This window comes from Ranitomeya imitator, chromosome 4 (genome assembly GCF_032444005.1).
Source record: "Ranitomeya imitator isolate aRanImi1 chromosome 4, aRanImi1.pri, whole genome shotgun sequence".
Lineage (NCBI taxonomy): Eukaryota > Metazoa > Chordata > Amphibia > Anura > Dendrobatidae > Ranitomeya > Ranitomeya imitator.
In genome coordinates, this window is record NC_091285.1 from 704,809,140 (window position 1) to 704,829,394 (window position 20,255).

General features: G+C 44.2%; 1 protein-coding gene across 1 annotated transcript; it reads right to left on the minus strand.

Annotated features, from left to right (window-relative positions):
* Positions 1-277: 277 nt before the first annotated feature.
* LOC138674811 (olfactory receptor 2A2-like) lies at positions 278-2,992 on the minus strand. The gene is made up of 2 exons (XM_069762627.1): positions 2,969-2,992; positions 278-1,198 (listed from the first exon to the last, which is right to left on the minus strand). The coding sequence occupies exons 1-2, from the start codon at positions 2,990-2,992 to the stop codon at positions 278-280; spliced, it is 945 nt and encodes a 314-aa protein (XP_069618728.1).
* Positions 2,993-20,255: the final 17,263 nt, after the last annotated feature.

A 20,255-nucleotide genomic window follows, 5' to 3' on the forward strand; every position in this document is an offset into this window, starting at 1 on the left:
CATTCTTAGGAAGGGAATCATGGCGGTTGCAGCGGTGACAACCAGGGCGCGTCAGAGGGTAAGTATATCAATATTTTTTATTTTTATTCTTTATTTTACACATGAATCTTAATCCTGATACCGATTCCCGATATCACAAAAATATCGGAACTCGGTATCGGAATTCCGATACCGCAAATATCGGCCGATACCCGATACTTGCGGTATCGGAATGCTCAACACTACTGGTTAACATTTATATCTTTCCTGTTTATAATCTACGGAATAATTCAATAATTTAAGCAAAATCAACTATTTTCTGTACGGCTTTTCTAATATCTGCATTTCTCAGACTGTATATAATAGGATTGATGAATGGTGTGAACACAGTATATAGCAGTGATAGGATCTTACTTGTAGTAAGTGTTCGGCCTTTTGTTGGGATGATATAAACTATGAATATTGTCCAGTAATATATGGAGACCACAATGAGGTGGGAGCTACAGGTGGAGAAGGCTTTCTGTCTACCGGTGCTGGATGAGATCTTTAAGATTGCTAAAACTATATTGGTATAAGATATTACAATGATTGTGGTTGGAATGAAGACAATTGGAATACATGTTAAAAAAATCTCCAAATGAATAATGAAGGTGTCAGAACAGGCAAGTTCTATCAAAGGAACAATATCACAGAATAAATGGTCAATTATATTTTGTCCGCAAAAATATAACTTTGCTACTTGCATGATGTCAATTAGAACTATAAACCACCCAAACCCCCAACAGATGACAGTCAGTATCGTACAATGTCCACCTGTCGTTATAGCGGTATAACGTAGGGGATTACAGATGGCCACGTATCTGTCATAAGACATCACTGTCAGAAGAAGACATTCTAAAGTTTCTGAGGCACCAAAAACATAAAATTGAAAAATGCAGTTGTTAAAAGTAATGGTTCCACCATTGTTCAGTAGGATATGGAGCATGTTGGGGACAATGTCTGTGGGTAGGATTATGTCACTGATGGACAGTTGTGAGATGAAGAAGTACATTGGAGTGTGGAGGTTCTTGCTGGTGGACACCAGGGTGATGATCAGGAGGTTCCCACATATTGTCCCACAGTAAATCGCGAGGAGAAGACAGAACAGTAAAATTCTTATACGTTGACTGACTTGAAATCCTAAGAGAAAAAATTCTGTGATCGCAGTCAGATTGTTTTCCTGTGGTTAGAACAAAAGTTGAGTCTACTGCGTGTCATTTATATGGAGAAACTGATCCAATAGACTGACAAATGTTGCCAAATTTACGGTAACTATAAAAATAACAATCCATCTTTATAACTTATCACTTGCACATGCTGTATTTATCATATTTCTCATCAACATTTTTATACATTTATTTTATTTTATTATTTGTTTATTTTTTATTATTATGCTTCGTTTATTTACAGTGTTACTTGAAAATATAAAAATTGAAGACTATTGTCTTTTTATCAAATAAATTTACTTAACAAATGTCAGCCTTTTAGGAGTAATGTTTTTCTTTTTTATATACATTAATTTAATTTAAGATTCTAACCTTAAATATATCTTTGCTCCTGAAATTCATTTTCAATCAATATTTCTTCCCATTCCCCTCAGTTATCTAAGGGTTTAATGAAAATGTCAGGCAGCAGCGTGGTCCTTGTCCAGAGTCAAGTGAGGCTCCTTGATGCTTCCTCAGATATTTATGCGGAATCAGAAGACAAGGTACCGTGTAGAATGAATCCCAGCAGACATTACTACTACAGACTTATGCATCTCCATTGCTCTTGTCTTTTGGGGAAAAAATTTAAACAAATAATTAACAATTTGAATCTTTGAATCCAATCAATTATTGTATTTTTAAGAATATATGATTCAATGTTTAGCTATAAGTGACATCATTGTAAAGTTGAAAGGGATTCACAGTAAAGGAAAAAAGAAAAACAGGTTAGTAATAAAATAAAATATAAAGTATACATAGGCTGCTCTATTCTTGAAATGACATAGCTGTTAGGGATTAGAGAAGATGCTTGGTGTTACTGGAATATCACTCAGACTTCTCCCGTGCTTCCCCCATACTCTGGAACTCTCTACCCCAACACATCAGACTCTCACCTACCATAGAAACCTTCAAAAAGAACCTGAAGACTCACCTATTCCGACAAGCCTACAGCCTTCAGTGATCCTCCACCTACTGAACCGCCATACAACCAGCTCTACCCTCTCCCAGTGCATCCTCAGCCATCCCCTGCAGACTGTGAGCCCTCGCGGGAAGGACCCTCCCTCCCTATGTACCCGTGTGCCTTGTTTTTTGCTCATGTTTAATGTATTTGTCTATATTTTCCCCGTAGTCACATGTAAAGCGCCATGGAATAAATGGTGCTATAAAAATGTATAATAATAGTAATAATGAACTCATTACTCGGCGAGCATTGGGTGCTGCTCCATGTAAAACTCGAATCCCTGCCCCACATGTTTAGCACCTGTTAAACAACCAATAAGCATGCAGGGATTCCCTGGGTGTCACTGTAATGTTGTAGCCACGTTTCCATTTTTTGTGTTACATTACGGTGGTATTAAACTCCCAAAAGCCAATTTGACTGCTGCAGGTGATTATTTTTTTTTAATACATCTGGTTTCTAGGAACCCAGCAATTACAAAATTCATAAAGCTTACGGTAACGATGGGGTAAGTGTAAGTTCTGATGATGGTGCTCGCAGATGCTGAGGACCTGGGGCAGGTGCGACCACATCTGTTTATGAAGCACAATAAACATGCCCATTCATAACACAAAGGTTCCTGTCCCACTTTACAAGGAGGCACATTACACCAATTCTGAAGTCAAAGCAGCGCAAACAGGTGGTGTGTTGGATAGTAGATAATGCTTCCAGCAGGCTTGACAGCACCACCCAGTTTTCAAAATGGTCCAGCCTCACCAGCCAACAGTCTGGATCACTTAATCCTCACCCTGATCCTCCTTCCTTCCGTCATGTTGAAGCCCATGAGATTAGTGATCACACTAGGACACTCGAAGGAGCACTTTATAACAACATTTCTTGATTGTGGCCTCTCAACCTGCATGCTCCATGAGGGACAGCAGTGCATGCTGTTTAGTGATGCACACAACTTAGAGCAGCCACGATCACAAGAAGATGACAGTGGGAAACTGCAAATTTTCACTAAGAAGGAAGATGATGATAGACAGTTTCCACTAAATCTTGTTGTTAAGTCATAAAGTCAGGAGGACCAAGGTGTGGGGGTGAAAGACGAGGTGATGGATGAAAATGCGAGTGAGCCAACCTGGGAAGCTGGCATGCAGAGCGAGGCCAGTAGTGCTGAGGGGGACTGATCAGCAGCACCAAAACAGACAGAAAGCGGCTGTGGGGTGACCAGAGGAATAAGGCGAGCAACTGTTCTTCAGAGCACTCACACTCTTAAATTTCTCTCTCAAATAGTAAGGTGTTCTCCAGTCTGAGACTTTTTTAACCCTTCCGTGCCTGGGTCTGATTTTGCCTTCGTGACTGGGCCAATTTTTACAATTCTGACCACTGTCACCTTATGAGGTCATAACTCTGGAACACTTCTACAGATCCCGGTGATTCTGAGACTGTTTTCTTGTCACATATTTTACTTTATGATAGTGATAACATTTATTTGATATTACTTGTTTTTATTTGTGAAAATATTAAATTTGTCGAAAATCTTGAAAATTTAGCAATTTTCAAACTTTATTTTTTTATGCCCTAAAATCAGAGAGACATATTGCACAAAATAGTTAATAAATAACATTTTCCACATGTCTACTTTACATTAGCACAATTTTGTAACCAAATTTTTTTTTGTTACGAAGTTATAAGGGTTCAAATTTGACCAGAGTTTTTTCATTTTTTCAACAAATTTTACCAAACCATTTTTTTTAGGGACCAACTCACATTTGAAGTCAGTTTGAGGGGTCTATATGAAAGAAAATACCGAAAATGACACCATTCTAAAAACTGCTCCCCTCAAGGTGTGCAAAACCTCATTCAAGAAGTTTATTAACCCTTCAGGTGCTTCACAGGAATGAATGGAATGTGGAAGGAAAAAATAAACATTTACTTTACTTTCACAAAAATGTTTCTTTGGACCCAATTTTGCTTCCTCTCAGTCGCAGGTCATGGGTCTTGCAACAGGATAACGACCCAAAACACAGCTAAAAACTCTTAAGAATGGCTAAGAGGAAACATTGGACTGTTCTGAAGTGGCTTCCATGAGCCCTGACCTAAATCCTATTGAGCATCTTTGGAAAGAGCTGTAACATGCCGTCTGGAGAAGGCAACCTTCAAACATGAGGCAATGGAACAGTTTGCTCTTGAGGAGCGGCCAAAATACCTGTCGAGAGGTGCAGAGGTCTCATTGAAAGTTACAGGAATCGTTTGATTGCAGTGATTGCCTCAAAAGGTTGTGCAACAAAATATTAAGTTAAGGCTACCATCATTTCTGTCCAGGCCTATTTCATGAGTTTTATTTTTTTTTTAAAGTTCTGTTGAAGCATAGTTGAAAAGCAGTGTCTGACTTTCATTTGTTCATTTTCATAGATCTATTATTATTTTTGTCAGATTGTAGTTATTTTTGTCACCATTGTGTTTTTTTCTGTCATTAAATGAGGGGTACCAACAATTTTGACCATGTGTGTAAATATTTTGTGTTAATTGTGTGATCCAGTCAGCAGGTCACATTTTAGCATGGGACAGGGCCTGGGACAGTGCTTGAACATCTTTTCTAACTGAAACATTAATCAGTAGCAGGTGGATGAGTGACAGTTGTAGGCCTGGTGTTTAAAGAGACTGAAAAATTCAGACAAGACACATAAAGGAGACTCAACTGAGGGTCCAAAAATTTACAAAAAATAGGGGCAGGCACTACAAAAGTGGCATCAATTTAATTATTTATTTTACTACCAAGTATAGCTCCATTAATTCCACAGTGCTTTACAGACATTATCAATTTTCTGAGTGTAGAAATAGTATAATGAGGTTCTGACACCCCTGCCACTAGAGACAACCAACCAGATGGAGACCCAACTTGGAGTCTCCATATTTCATAAAATTGGTAGTAACATCAGCAGCAGTAGCAACATCAGGCACAGAAGACACAACAAAGGTGTCACACACTGCAGTAATGCCAGATCAATGCAGCACACATAAAACTACACCATCACCTAGTCTGCCCAGTCTGGGACTGAGGTGCAAAATTGATTGAAGATGAATGACTTGTTCATCTTGATGAAAATTAGGCAGTTTACACTTTCAGGGGATAGCCGGATGTGCTCATCCTTTAGGACACCACCAGCAGCGCTGAAGACATGTTCTGTGAGAACTCTGGCTGCCAGGATTGACAAAACCTCTATGGCATGACAGACGAGCTCAGGCCACTCTTCCTTTTTTAAAGCTCAAAATGCAAAGGGTCCAAACACCCCTGATGGCATTGATATTGAGCTCAAGATACTCCTGGACCATCTTCTCCAGTCATTCACAAGGTGTCAGATTTGCTAATCTGGCCTGGCCTGGCCATTTGAAGGGATGAAGTGTATGATTGTGGGAAAATTTGAAGCCATTTAGTGGATGTAATACATAAAAGGTAGCACACAATACTCTAGAAAGCAAGTTATCAACTTGGGACATGTGGTAACTCGCTTATTACTGAACAAACAAAGAGTACCCCTACAGGAAAATGAGAACAGGTCCCTGAAAGGCTCCATTTGAATAAATGGACACCCATTCTATTAATTCTGTATGAAACCAATAGCGATAGCATACTCAAAAAAAGAACACCATTACATCACTGGGTCTTGTTTAATCAAAAGTATATTGGGTATGTCAAATGTATTGCACACTTTCTCTGCATTTTAAACTCCCAATAGTGCTAAACAAACTCACAAATCTATTTTTCTGTTATTTACTTAAATTCTTTGGTGCAGTTCTTAGCAATATGGACTAATATATGTTAAAACATAAATAAATATAATTAAATAATAATAATGTATAAATAATGTGGGTGGTCAAATACGTTTGTCGCACTCTATCATTAAAAAGAAGGTCAACATTTTTCAGCACACCCTCCTTTTGTTACAGGAAACATGGTGCACATGGGCTCTGGGGAGAGTGAGTCCCAACCAGAAAGTTCCAAGGCGCTAGAAGATCCAACACACATAAATTTAAAAAAAATCAATGTTTAAAACATAATTGTTAAAAACATCTTCATTAGGCTACTTTCACACTAGTGTTTTTTTGACGAACGTCGCAATGCGTCGTTTTGGAGTAAAAACGCATCCTGCAAAGTTGCCTGCAGGATGAGATTTTTCTCCATAGACTTTCATTAGCGACGCATTGCGACGTATCGCCACACGTCGCATGCGTCGTGCGATGGATGCGTCGTGCTTTGGCGCACCGTCGGCACAAAAAAACATTACATGTAACTTTTTTTGAGCATCGAGTCCGCCATTTCCGACCACGCATGTGCGGCCGGAACTCCGCCCCCTCCTCCCCGGACCTTACAATGGGGCAGCGGATGCATTGTAAAACTGCATACGCTGCCCCCCGTTGTACACTTTTTTCGCAGTTTGCGCATGGCGATGGCCCTGTACCGACTCTAGTGTGAAAGTAGCCTTAGTGATAAGTGAGCACTAAAATGCTCAGGTGCTTGTTACTCAAGTACAGCAAATCGTAATGCTCGGGTGCTTGACTCAAATAACGAGAATAATGGATGTCAAGGGGAAAATCAGTGTTAGGGCTAGCGGAACGCACCAAATAATGATACAGATAGAGTATGGTGCGTTCGCAGCCCGGGGTCCACCGTGCAGAGATGGAACCTGCTGCCAAGTAATGACGGACTATATGGCGGTACTCATAAGTATACACACGTGGGTTAGACTTCACCCAGCGTGAAGGAAGCGATCCTGTTGCGTCACAGGATCGCGGTACCGCACATAGAGCGCGAGCAAGTAGTCAGCGAACTCAACCCCAACTAGGATTGAAGTCCGATTAGACCCTTGCTGGCACAACACCGCAACTGGGTGTGTAAGGAAAATAACAATATTTAGGGCACAAGAGTGCATGCGGTGCCGCACTGACGAACGCCACTAACCACCCAGGCTTGGGTAAGGAAAGCACAGAGGAAGTGCACGGCGCCGTACTGGCGGTCACAGCAACTGGACGCTGTAATGTGTGATTTGTGCTGTAGGATAAGTCCGGCGCTAGATAGCAACCATACACCTTCCGCGAACAGACATTCAATAGGGAAGGGGTATCCAAGGACGACTTGCACTCACAACAAACACACGTATGCAAATGTACACTAGCGCATGGCCGTGCGTTCATGCGCAGTTTATATAGTTGCAGCACAGGAAGTGGCCACAGAAACTTTGCCCTTCCAAGACCGGCCAAGAGGACCAATGGAATGTGCTGCAGGGCCTGAGCACATGACCCTCGATCTCCAACGGGAGATCTTGCCCTGGGAATGCTCAGTGTGTGCAGACAAGGACTTAGTCCCAGAGAAGTCCACTCGCTGCTGACCAGCACTGGCTTTAATGGCAGAAGCTGAAGAAGCAGCAGTAACTCTCTGTACAGAGCGAGACTGAGCAAGACGCTGGGACCGACGTCCCTGCTGAGCAGACTCCACTGCGGTTGGATAAGAATGGGAGACCGCAGCGGAGATGGCTCGAGATTCCCCCTGTGCAGAAGCGGGAACTCGAGACCTAACAATACCCCCCCTCCTAGGGCCCCCCCTCCTTGGGCCTCGCTACGCTCGAAGACAGCAATGAGCTGTGGGGCCCGAATGTTTTCAGCAGGCTCCCATGACCTGTCCTCTGGGCCATAACCCTTCCAATCCACCAGATAGAACTTTTTGCCGCGTACCACCTTGCACCCCAAAATAGCGTTCACCTCGTAATCGTCCATAGACGAACCCGATGTCCCGGCAGATGACTCGGAAAACCGGGACATGTATACGGGTTTCAAGAGGGACACATGAAAGGTGTCGGTGATACCCAAGCGTGGAGGAAGAGCCAAACGGTAGACCACAGGATTAATCTGTTCGAGAACCTTGAAGGGACCCAAGTAGCGAGGAGCAAACTTAGTGGACTCGACTCGCAGCCTGATGTTACAGGCGGAGAGCCACACCAAGTCGCCAGGAGCAAAGGTTGGAGCGGGGCGCCGATGAACATCGGCAGAGGACCTCATTCTCTCCTTGGAGGCCCGAATGGCATCCTGCGTGCGGTCCCAAATGTCCCGTGCCTCCACAGCCCAGTCTGCCACCCTGGAGTCAGCAGAAGACACAGGCATGGGCACAGGAACACGCGGATGCTGGCCGTAATTTAGGAGGAATGGAGTCTGACCGGTGGAGTCGGCTACGGCATTGTTAAGTGCAAACTCTGCCCACGGTAGCAAGGATGCCCAGTCATCCTGCCTGGCAGAAACAAAATGTCGTAAATATGTGACCAAGGTCTGGTTGGCCCTCTCTACCAACCCATTCGTCTCGGGATGATATGCCGAAGAGAGATTCAACTCAATACTGAGTAGACGACAAAGCTCTCTCCAGAATCGAGACGCAAACTGGGGACCCTGGTCACTAACAATTTTGTCTGGCATACCGTGTAGGCGAAAGATATGCTTGACGAACAAGACAGCCAACGCCCGTGCAGAAGGTAGCCGTGGAAGAGGCACCAAGTGCACCATTTTGGAAAAATGGTCGGTGATCACCCAGATAATGGTGCAGTTACGAGACTTGGGTAAGCCCACCACAAAGTCCATCCCGACCATCTCCCAGGGCCTGTCCGCCACCGGCAGAGGATAAAGCAAACCAGCTGGCCGTTGCCGAGTAGTCTTGTTCTTGGCGCAAGAGACACACGCCCGAACATACTCTGCGACATCACGAGCCATATGCGGCCACCAGTATGTCCTCGCCAGTAACTCAGATGTCCTTTTGGTACCAAAATGTCCACCCACCCTGGACGAGTGTGCCCAAGAGAGAACCTCCGGTCGCAAACTGGATGGTACAAAAGTCTTGCCCGAAGGCACAGACTCTAGCGAAACCGGGGCCACAGTTCTCAAGCTCTCGGTGGGGACAATAAGCCGAGGCTCCTCCTCCTCCTCCACAGATGACACAATGGAGCGAGAGAGAGCGTCGGCCCGAATGTTCTTCTCCCCAGAAAGAAAATGGAGGGTGAAATGAAACTGGGAGAAGAATAAGGACCATCTGGGCTGGCGAGAATTCAACCGCTGGGCTGTCTGCAGGTACACCAAATTTTTATGGTCTGTGAAGACTTGGAAGGGAAAACGTTCTCCCTCCAAGAGATGTCTCCACTCCGAGATAGCCAACTTCATGGCTAGCAACTCCCTGTCCCCGATGGAATAATTCCTCTCTGCTGGTGAGAAGGTCTTGGAGAAAAAGAAGCAAGGATGCTTCCGACCTTGAGCATCCTTTTGGAAGAGGACTGCTCCAGCACCAACAGAAGAGGCATCCACCTCCATGATAAATGGCTTATCAACATCGGGGCGATGTAGGATGGGAGCGCTAGCGAAGTGTGACTTTATAGAGTTAAAGGCCTTGGAGACCTCCTCAGACCACAAATTGGGATTCGCCCCCTTCTTGGTGAGGGCAACCAAGGGAGCTACCAAAGTTGAGAAGTGCGGAATGAACTGGCGATAATAATTAATGAACCCCATAAAGCGCTGCACCGCTTTAAGAGAATGGGGTTCCTGCCAGTCCATCACAGCCTGTAGTTTGGCAGGATCCATAGCCAATCCCTGGGCAGAGATGATGTAGCCTAGGAAAGGTAAGGACTCCTGCTCAAACATACACTTCTCCAACTTGGCATAGCGGGAGTTTGCCCGTAGGAGGTCGAAGACTTTGCAAACATCTCTCTGGTGGGAGTCAATATCTGGAGAGTAGATGAGAATTTCATCCAGATAGACTATGACCGAGGTGGAAAGCATATCCCGGAAGATATCATTCACAAAGTCTTGGAAAACGGCTGGGGCATTACAGAGCCCGAAGGGCATCACCAGATATTCATAGTGCCCATCCCTGGTGTTAAAAGCCGTCTTCCATTCGTCCCCCTCACGGATGCGAATCAGGTTGTAAGCACCCCGCAGATCTAGTTTAGTAAATACCCTTGCTCCCCGAAGCCTATCGAAGAGCTCAGATATCAAGGGCAAAGGATACTTATTTTTAACGGTGATGGCGTTAAGACCCCTGTAGTCTATGCATGGACGCAATTCCCCATTCTTCTTCTGCACGAAGAAGAACCGTGCCCCAGCAGGTGACACTGACTTCCTATTGAATCCTCTTGCCAGATTTTCCTGGATGTACTGTGACATTGCCTCCATCTCCGGGAGAGATAGCGGATAGACTCGACCCCGGGGAGGCTCAGCACCAGGCAAGAGATCAATAGGACAGTCATAGGGGCGATGGGGCGGAAGGATCTCCGCCGCCTTTTTGGAGAACATGTCTGCATAAGACCAATACTGCTTGGGGAGAGAGGAAAGATCTGCGGGTACCTCTGTAGTAGCAACCTGAACGCACTCCCTCTGACACCTACCCCCACAAGATTCGCCCCATCCCAGAATTCTGCCTGAGGACCACTCGATATGAGGAGAGTGGTACCGTAGCCAAGGTATTCCCAACAGGACCTCATCAATTCCATCAGGAATGACGAGCAGAGATATAATCTCCTGATGAGATGGCGACATGGACAGAGTAAAAGGGATGGTCTGGTGTGTTATCTATGAGGGCAGTGTCGACCCATTCACCACTCGTACCGTTACTGGTTGAGCTAGCATAACCAGGGGTATTGCGTGACGTTGGGCGAAGGCAGAAGACATAAAATTGCCCTCCGCCCCAGAATCCACGCAGAGCTCTACCGAGTGGGAGAATGAGCCTACAGTAATTGTCCCCTTAAAAGACAATTTAGAGTCAAACGTCGCCGTGTCTAGTGTACCTCCACCTACTACCACTAGACTCTGACGTTCCTCGACCGCTGAGAACATCTGGTGGCTAGATGTCCTGACTGCTGGCAAACATGACAGACCCTGAGTGCACAAGCGGTCCGGGACTTAGATCCCGCTTGTGACACTTTCCTGGCCTCATGTGACTCAGGAAACAGGACCGGAGATTCCAGAGGTTTGGCGAAGGTAGGAGCCAGCCGAAACCTCTGCCTACACTGGGCTCGCTCTAACCTCCGCTCGTTAAAATGGAGGTCAATTCGAGTGGAGACAGTTATTAACTCCTCCAGTGTGGCAGGAATCTCCCTAGTGGCCAGAGCGTCCTTAACGTGATCAGCCAGGCCCCTCCAAAATATGGGAATAAGAGCTTTATCCGACCAATCCAGCTCAGCAGCTAAAGTGCGGAATTGGACGGCAAAATGACTGACCAAGGACTCACCCTGAGTTAATGCCAGCAGTTGGAGCGCAGTATCATGGGTGACTTGAGGTCCTAAAAAGACCTGTTTCAGAGTGCTCAGAAACAGCGGAGCACTCTGCACCACCTGATCGCCACGCTCCCACAGCGGCGTAGCCCATTCCAACGCCCTGTCCGACAAGAGAGACACTATAAATCCCACCTTAGCCCGCTCTGTGGGAAAACGTGCAGCCAGGAGCTCGAGGTGAATAGAGCACTGACTAACAAATCCCCTACAAAACTTGCTATCACCAGAAAATTTTTCTGGCAGCGGGAGGCGAGAAAATGTCGGAGCAGGGGTGGCAATGGACAGGGTTGCTGCAGCCACGCTAGCAGCCTGTACAGCAACTGCGGTAACATCCACAGCTGAGGTTGCGCTCTCAAGAGCCGCCAACCTACCCTCCAGCTGCTGGATATACCACAAGGATTGCTGTTTGTCCGTCATTACTAACCAGACCCTGGCGCTAGTGTAATGTTAGGGCTAGCGGAACGCACCAAATAATGATACAGATAGAGTATGGTGCGTTCGCAGCCCGGGGTCCACCGTGCAGAAATGGAACCTGCTGCCAAGTAATGACGGACTATATGGCGGTACTCATAAGTATACACACGTGGGTTAGACTTCACCCAGCGTGAAGGAAGCGATCCTGTTGCGTCACAGGATCGCGGTACCGCACATAGAGCGCGAGCAAGTAGTCAGCGAACTCAACCCCAACTAGGATTGAAGTCCGATTAGACACTTGCTGGCACAACACCGCAACTGGGTGTGTAAGGAAGCTGAATAACAATATTAGGGCACAAGAGTGCATGCGGTGCCGCACTGACGAACGCCACTAACCACCCAGGCTTGGGTAAGGAAAGCACAGAGGAAGTGCACGGCGCCGTACTGGCAGTCACAGCAACTGGACGCTGTAATGTGTGATTTGTGCTGTAGGATAAGTCCGGCGCTAGATAGCAACCATACACCTTCCGCGAACAGACATTCAATAGGGAAGGGGCATCCAAGGACGACTTGCACTCACAACAAACACACGTATGCAAATGTACACTAGCGCATTGCCGTGCGGTCATGCGCAGTTTATATAGTTGCAGCACAGGAAGTGGCCACAGAAACTTTGCCCTTCCAAGACCTGCCAAGAGGACCAATGGAATGTGCTGCAGGGCCTGAGCACATGACCCTCGATCTCCAACGGGAGATCTTGCCCTGGGCATGCTCAGTGTGTGCAGACAAGGACTTAGTCCCAGAGAAGTCCGCTCGCTGCTGACCAGCACTGGCTTTAATGGCAGAAGCTGAAGAAGCAGCAGTAACTCTCTGTACAGAGCGAGACTGAGCAAGACGCTGGGACCGACGTCCCTGCTGAGCAGACTCCACTGCGGCTGGATAAGAATGGGAGACCGCAGCGGAGATGGCCCGAGATTCCCCCTGTGCAGAAGCGGGAACTCGAGACCTAACACTCAAGGGTTTTTCTAGCACAAACCCCTGGAGATATAGAGGGTCTAAAAATTGCTGAAAATGATATAAGAAGGACTAAAATGGCATGGATACAGCAGTGGGAAATCCTGTGGAAGCATCGCTGAATCGCAGGTCACTGCTTGGAACATTGTTGTCAGAGTATTATGCCACTTTTAACCACTTGATGACATGCACAGTACATGCATAGTGCCTGTCAGGTCTCCCCCTTTGATGTGGGCATTGGCATCAATCTCTAACAGCGGCATTTAACACGATCATGCCAAGAGCAAGTCACTAATCAAACCATCGATGATCGTTTCACATGACCGAGGGTCGCCGATGGGTTGGCATGACAGCTCGGGATTTGCAGCTGACCCCTGTGGTTGTCATTGGAAGATTGCTATGAGCACCGCCCAGTGGATGGTGCTCATAGCAAATGACCTTTTCTTCTATATGGAGCGAGGTTGCAGCCCCGCTCTATGTAGCAAAAGCGATCAGATGATCACAGCTTCTAGTCTCCCACAGAGACTATTTAAGCAAGCGAAAAGTAAAAAAAAGTTTTAAAAAATATTTAAAAAATGAAAAAAAATATAAACGTGTAAATCACCACCCCATTCAAAATAAAACAATTAAAATAAATATAAAATACACATATTTGATATCGCCCTTTCTAACAAGATATAAAAAGAATTAATCTGTAAATGGCGTAACAAGAAAAAAAGTCCAAATGCCAGGATTACATTTTTGGTTGCCTCAACATTGCATTAAAAAGCAATAACAGGTGATCAAAAGATCATATCTACACTAAAATTATATAGATAAAAACATATATTCGACACACACAAAATAAGCCCTCACTCAGCCCCAGGACCTGAAAAAAAAGACACAACGGGTTTTGAAAAAGGACACAATTTATTATTATTATTATTTTTTTTAACAAATTTGGGATTTTTTTTTTACCACTTAGTTAAAAAAAGAACCTTTACATGTTTGGTACCTATGAACTCATAATGACCTGAAAAATCATAATGGCAGCTCAGTTTTAGAATTTGGTGACTTTTTTGCAATTTCACCGCATTTGGAATGTTTTTCCCATTTTCCTGTACAGTATATGGTAAAACCAATGGTGTTGTTTAAAAGTAAAACACGTCCCACAAAAAAATGCCCTCACATGGCCATATTGAAGGAAAAAGTTAAAAGTTATGGCTCTGGGAAGAAGGGGAGCAAAAAAACAGAAATGCAAAAATTAAAGTGGGCCGCGGGGTGAAGGAGTTAAGGACTGACAATAAAACATACAAAACGGAAGATAAAATGGATTTTAATGGAAAAAATGTTGATGCATTGTCTACTGGATAATGACTTGTATATAAGCCAAAATAAATAAGTGGAAAAAAATGCTCCTCCATACCATGTGCTATGTTCACACGTAGAGTTTTTGCTGAGTGCTTGCATGTTTTCATTGCTTTCAATGGTGAAAGAATCATTCTACAGGAAATATAATTTTATGATTTTAATACCTTATCTGTTCATGTAGTGTGTGAGACATGATCATACTTATCCTGTTTAATTTATGAAGAAAGGACTTTGAAAGTTACAATTTTTCTTTCAGGGCCATTAGATGGCCATTACTATTTAAAGAGGGCCATCAGGTGGTCCTTACTATTGTTAGAAAGCCAGAAGGTGGTCCTCAGTACTGTCTTAGGGACATCCGGCGGCCCTCACTCTAATTTTAGAGAGCCATTAGAGAGTAATTTTAGAGAGGTGGGCAAATTTTCTTTTTCGCATTAATCCTGTAAAGTTTATTTATGCGCTGTTAGGGACACATGTCAAATCAGCTGACATGTGCTAGGAAACATAAGGACCCAGCGACGGAGCCCACATCAAAGAGGGAGATCCGACATGCGCTGTACTTGTACCACGTGTGTCATAAAGGGGTTAAAAGTGGTGAAATATTTGGACATCACTGTTCCCAGCAGTGAACTGGGATTCAGAGATGCTTCCAGGGGACTTGCCAATGGTGTTTCCATGCCATTTTAATGCTACTTATCTCATTTTTAGCAAATTTTATACCCTTCTTCACCTCCAGATAGAGGGAGGGGGCACCAGAAAAATGCTTGAGTTTCCCCTTGAATTCCATTACACTCATTATTCAGGTCACGCACCCAACATCCTTTGGGAATCTATGCATTTCATGATGCTTTGCTCACAGTAAAGGCACAGGACCAGAGGCAACAAAACAAACCCAAAATATCTTTTAACTGCCACCATGTTTGACTGTAGGTACTGTGTTCTTTTATTTGTAGGCCTCATTCCATTTACAGTAAACAATAGAATGACAGGTTTTACCAGAAAACTCTATCTTGGTCTCATTTTTTCACAAGACGTCTGCTGGCTATTTTACTACAGTATAGTGGGGTCTGCCTGCTATCCCTCTATAAATTCTGAGAGCTACCTGCTGGTTCTCCAAGTTTCAAACTTTACAGTATTAATCCGAAAAAGAAAATGTGCCCACCTCAGATGGATAAATCATATTTGCGGTAGAAATATACGGCTATGCAAAGCATATACATCTGCTGGCCCTTAAAAAATGCTTGGTATGGGCTGGTTCCTGTCCCTCTAAAATTAGAGTGAGGGCCACCTGATGGCCCTCTGACAATAGTGAGGTCCACCTGCTGGCATTCTAGCAATAGTTTGGGCCAGCAGATGGCCCTCAGCAAATAGTAATGGCCACCCAGTGGCGATGAAAAAAATGTGACTTTCAGAGTCCCTCCTTTATACATTAAACAGGATGAATCTGATCATGTCTCACAGACTACATGGATAGATAAGGTATTATAATGATAAAATTACATTTCCTGTAGAATTTTATTTTCATGAATCGGTCAATGAGTCCATGGAAAATGCAGCAGCAGCAAGGTTTAGGGTTTCTATGATAATAATCTCTATTTAGATGCCTGTCATACGCTATACCTAGTGCCACACCTCACGGTAGACAAAGTGCAGATAAGAGCGGAATTATTGTTGCAGAATAGATTCTATTTGACTTAGCCCTGAAAAAAGCGATTAATTTAATGGAGCAGGACTGCTATTTCACCAACCCTGCTGGGGAATATAGTGGAGCATTTTGCATCTACTCAGCCTGATATGGAGGAGACTAGGATCTTCTGTATTACTTTACAAACTCTCCCGTCCTGGCTGTCAAATTCTGTATGCAGTGTGAGAACTCCCTATGTAATGACTACCTGACAGCCCCCAATAAGGTCATAAGGTCATATACTAATAGAACCCACCAGCTCTTTAAGTTAAAAAAAATATTCCTGCAACTAGAAGGTGGCGCCCCAAAAATGCATTTTTTTCCCATTCCTAAGAAGTGGGTCTACTACAATGGTAAAGCGTTTGCACTAACTGCAAGGGTTGCCAAAAATTAGAAGTCACTGCAATACCCCTCTGAAGAGACATAACTGAGGGCATCAAAATAACATTTTTTCCCATTGTTATGTAGTGATTATCCTAGACTGGTAAAGCCGATACGCTAACTGTAAAAAAGTGAAAAACATTTACCCCTGGGAGGTATATATATTTATAAAAGAATATTTGAGGTAGGTCTCTAAAAATTGTTAATGTGGGCATCATAAACACCCTTAAAAAATTTATAGTGAGAGTAGATTGATCACCCTCTTGATATGATGGTGGAGGAGGATGAGGATGACACAAAAAAGATGAAATACTGAAGTGTATACCCATGTCTGTGTGGGAAAAGGTGCATGGGAATAGACCAGAAAAAAACCCACTGCATTTAAATTTATGTTCTTCTGCTGTCATCCGGTGGTGTAGAGAAGTCTGCGTAGTCCAGTATATATATATACAATTATGCTGATACTACAGCACTAATACAGTAATATCGCTACAGTATAAAGTGATATCCCAACAATATCACACAGTAGTAGCCCACAATATCCAGTAATACCACAACAATATCACACAGAAAAAACCTGCAATTAACTGCCCAAATTACCCAATTACCACATACAATATCAGCTCTCTCATCTATAGCTTGATATCCCTAATGAGTGTGCAGTGACTGTTTCAGTAGACAGAGAAGTGTGATGGTCAGGCAGATTCTGGTGTCATCACAACTCACCATCTTGTTTGAGTCCTCAAAGTTATGGAGAATGGCACAGATTTCAGTCATCCATGCCCACTCATCAGTTCTTATGTGCGGAGTCTGAGTGGAATACCGACTGGCATGGTGTAACTGGCATTCAACTATTGCCCTCTGCTGCTCACAAAACCTTGCCAACATATGTAATGTTGAGTTCCAATGCATAGTGATGTCACACACCATTTGGTGAGCTGTAAGTTGCAAACACTGCAGTAGCGCCACCAGGGCAGCGGCAGCTGTAGCTGACTTGTGGAAGCGGACACATGCGGCATATTTTTACGAATAGCTCAGGTAGATCTGGGTATGTTTGAAGAAACCGCTGGGCCACTAAGTTGAGCACGTGGGTCAGGCATGGTACATGTGTGAGGTTGTCAAGCTTCAGAGCTGCCACCAGGTTACATTGTCACACATGACGATGCTTGATTGTAGGATCAGGCGCAAGAGCCACAAACCAGTCTGCTCTGTTAGACCTTTCAACAACTCCACAGCAGTGTGGGGTTTGTCACCCAAACAGATTAGCTTCAGCAGAGCTCGTTGCCGCTTGGCTGAGGCAGTGCTGCAGTTCTTTCAGCTGGCAACTGATGCTGATGTTTCTGAGATGGAGGTGCGGAGGAGTATTTGATGCAGGAACAGCTGTAGAACATGGGGGTAATCCTGTATGAACCAAAGTCTACTATGCTCGGTATTGGTAGAAAATTTTTTCCATCCCAGGGTCTGACTAGGTTCCACAATGTTCACCCAATGTGCTGTCATGGAAATTTAGTGTCTCTGGACAAAAGTACTTGTCCGGTGTCTGTAGTTAAGTGGACCTCCCCAGTAACAGGGATGTCAGGGCTCGACTGATGTTATGGGTAAGATGCATGTGTAATATGTAGATATGGCACACTGGGAGAAATAGTGGTGTCTAGGGACCGATTACCTAGGGATAGCCATCAAAGTTGCTGAAAGCTTTCATCTCCACAAGCCCCAATGCCAGCATTTCCAGGGCAAGCAGTCTGAAAATGTTACCATTTAGGATTGTGACTCGTGGGTGGGTGGCTCCATATTTACACTTGCATTCTAAGGACTGAGTAAGGGACAGTTGAATGCTACGCTGGGCCAAGACATGGATGTGGTTGCTGATGGTGGTTGCAAGTGTGCAATGACATGTGGTGGGAGGCATCTTTGAATACATCATGGATAGGGGATTGGCATGCCTGTAGAACAGTAGAAGAGGCAGTCATGTCACCCACAGACACTGTTTCTGGACCCTGGCCTTTTGGCCCATGTAGTAGTGTGCTTTGCTTGCATATGCCTGATCAGGCTGGTGCTTGTAAGGCTGGTAATTGTGCTGCCCCTGCTTATACTGGCATGGCAGATATTGCAAACAGCCTCTTTTGGGTTAACTGGACTGTTTTTAAAAGCATTAGATTCAAGAACACCTAGCCCTTTCCTTGGCAACTTCACCCGTGTTGATGTTCTGAGGAACAGTTTCCCACCTTGTATCTCTGGCTACTCCACTGGCTCTTCCTGCCTGTTGTGGTGCTACAAATCCTTCACCCCTGTGCGCTACTGTTCTTGATCTGCATGCAACCTTCACAGGTTGGGTCAGTGACTTCATCAATCACCACTTCAACGTCCACTTCCCCACCCTGGCCCTTCTCCTCACTTGCTGATGTAGCAACACCACTTGATGGCAATTGTGTCTTATCATCATCCAACTCTTGTGATAGTTATTGCATTTTCCCACCACTGCCTTCTAGTGAGCGTGGCTGCTCAAATATTTGGGTATCACTACATGCAATCTCCTTTTGTCCTGTTTGAAGCGTGCAAGGTGAGAAGCCAGAATCTATAAATGGAAATGTGAACTGCTCTTTGGAAAGTCCAAGTGTGGGATCACTTATCTGCTGGCACTCAGCATGATGGGAGGAAGGATCAGGGTGAGGATTATGTGGTCCAGAATCATGACTACTGAGACTGGACTGTGTGGAAGACAGGGTGGTGCAAGCAAAGTGACTGGAAGCATTTTCTTCTATCCATCCAACAACCTCTACACACTGCTCTGGCTTCAAAAGTGGTGTTCCACACCCCCTACAAAGTGGGACAGGAGCCTAATTCATTATGATGTGTGTTTGTTGTCCTACCGAGGAAGTCACAGTTTCACATTTCACATGGCCTCGGCCTCTGCACTCACCATCAAAATCACTTCCACTTCCTCATCCCATACCACGAGTCTTGCCCATTTTAAATTATGCATGATATATCATTGCTGAAAAACTGTTACAGTATTACAATAGCATTAAAATTTGCCCACCTCAGATGTACTCCATAGACTGCAGTATCAATATATTGATGCTATTTCTAACCAAGCATGTTTTTTTGCGTGTTTTGAGGCACAACTGGAGCACAATAAATGCTGTATAAAATTCCACTGCTGAAAAAAATTGCTGAAAAAAATGGCAATATTACAACGGCAGGAAAATTTTCCCTCTTCAGATGAACTTCTTAAGCTGTAATATAAATATAAAAGTTTTTTTTTCAGTTTCAAGGCACAAATGGAGCATGATAAATGCTGTAAATAGTGAAAAAATTGCAGTATTACTATTTCAAGAAACTTTGCACACCTCAGATGGACTGCTTACACTGCAGGAGCAATATATGCTATTGATATCCAATCAAGTCTGGCAGTATGCTTTCGATGCACAACTACAGCAGTAAACATGGTGCATGATATTTCTCTGTTCAGAACAATTTGCAGGATTAATAGCAAAAATAATATTATGAGCCCTGAGAAGGGGTTTTGGTCTGAGTTTCAGGCTGCAGTATAAAGAACATTCAATTCACCCTTTTGTGTCCTACCGGATCCCCTCAGCACAAACTCTCCCTACGTGCTACTAACAGCAGTAATACTATTTATTATAATACACCTTAAGAAGGGCTGTTGTTTTACTTGACATAATTGAAAATGTGATTAAATCCCTGGCTAAACACAGCTACAATTCTGTCCCTCTTTCACCAGCTTCTCTCCCTACGCTTCCCTTTTCTGGGGCACAGTGGGGCGAGCATGGCATCATGAGTTTGCTATAGACCTGATGACACTATGCCGCCAGTCAATCACGGTAATGCCACAATAAAGATGGCTGCGACATTGCAGTGACTTACAGGCAATCCCTACATGTTTATAGGCTGTCTAAAAAGCTCCAAGCATGCGGGGACGAAGACTC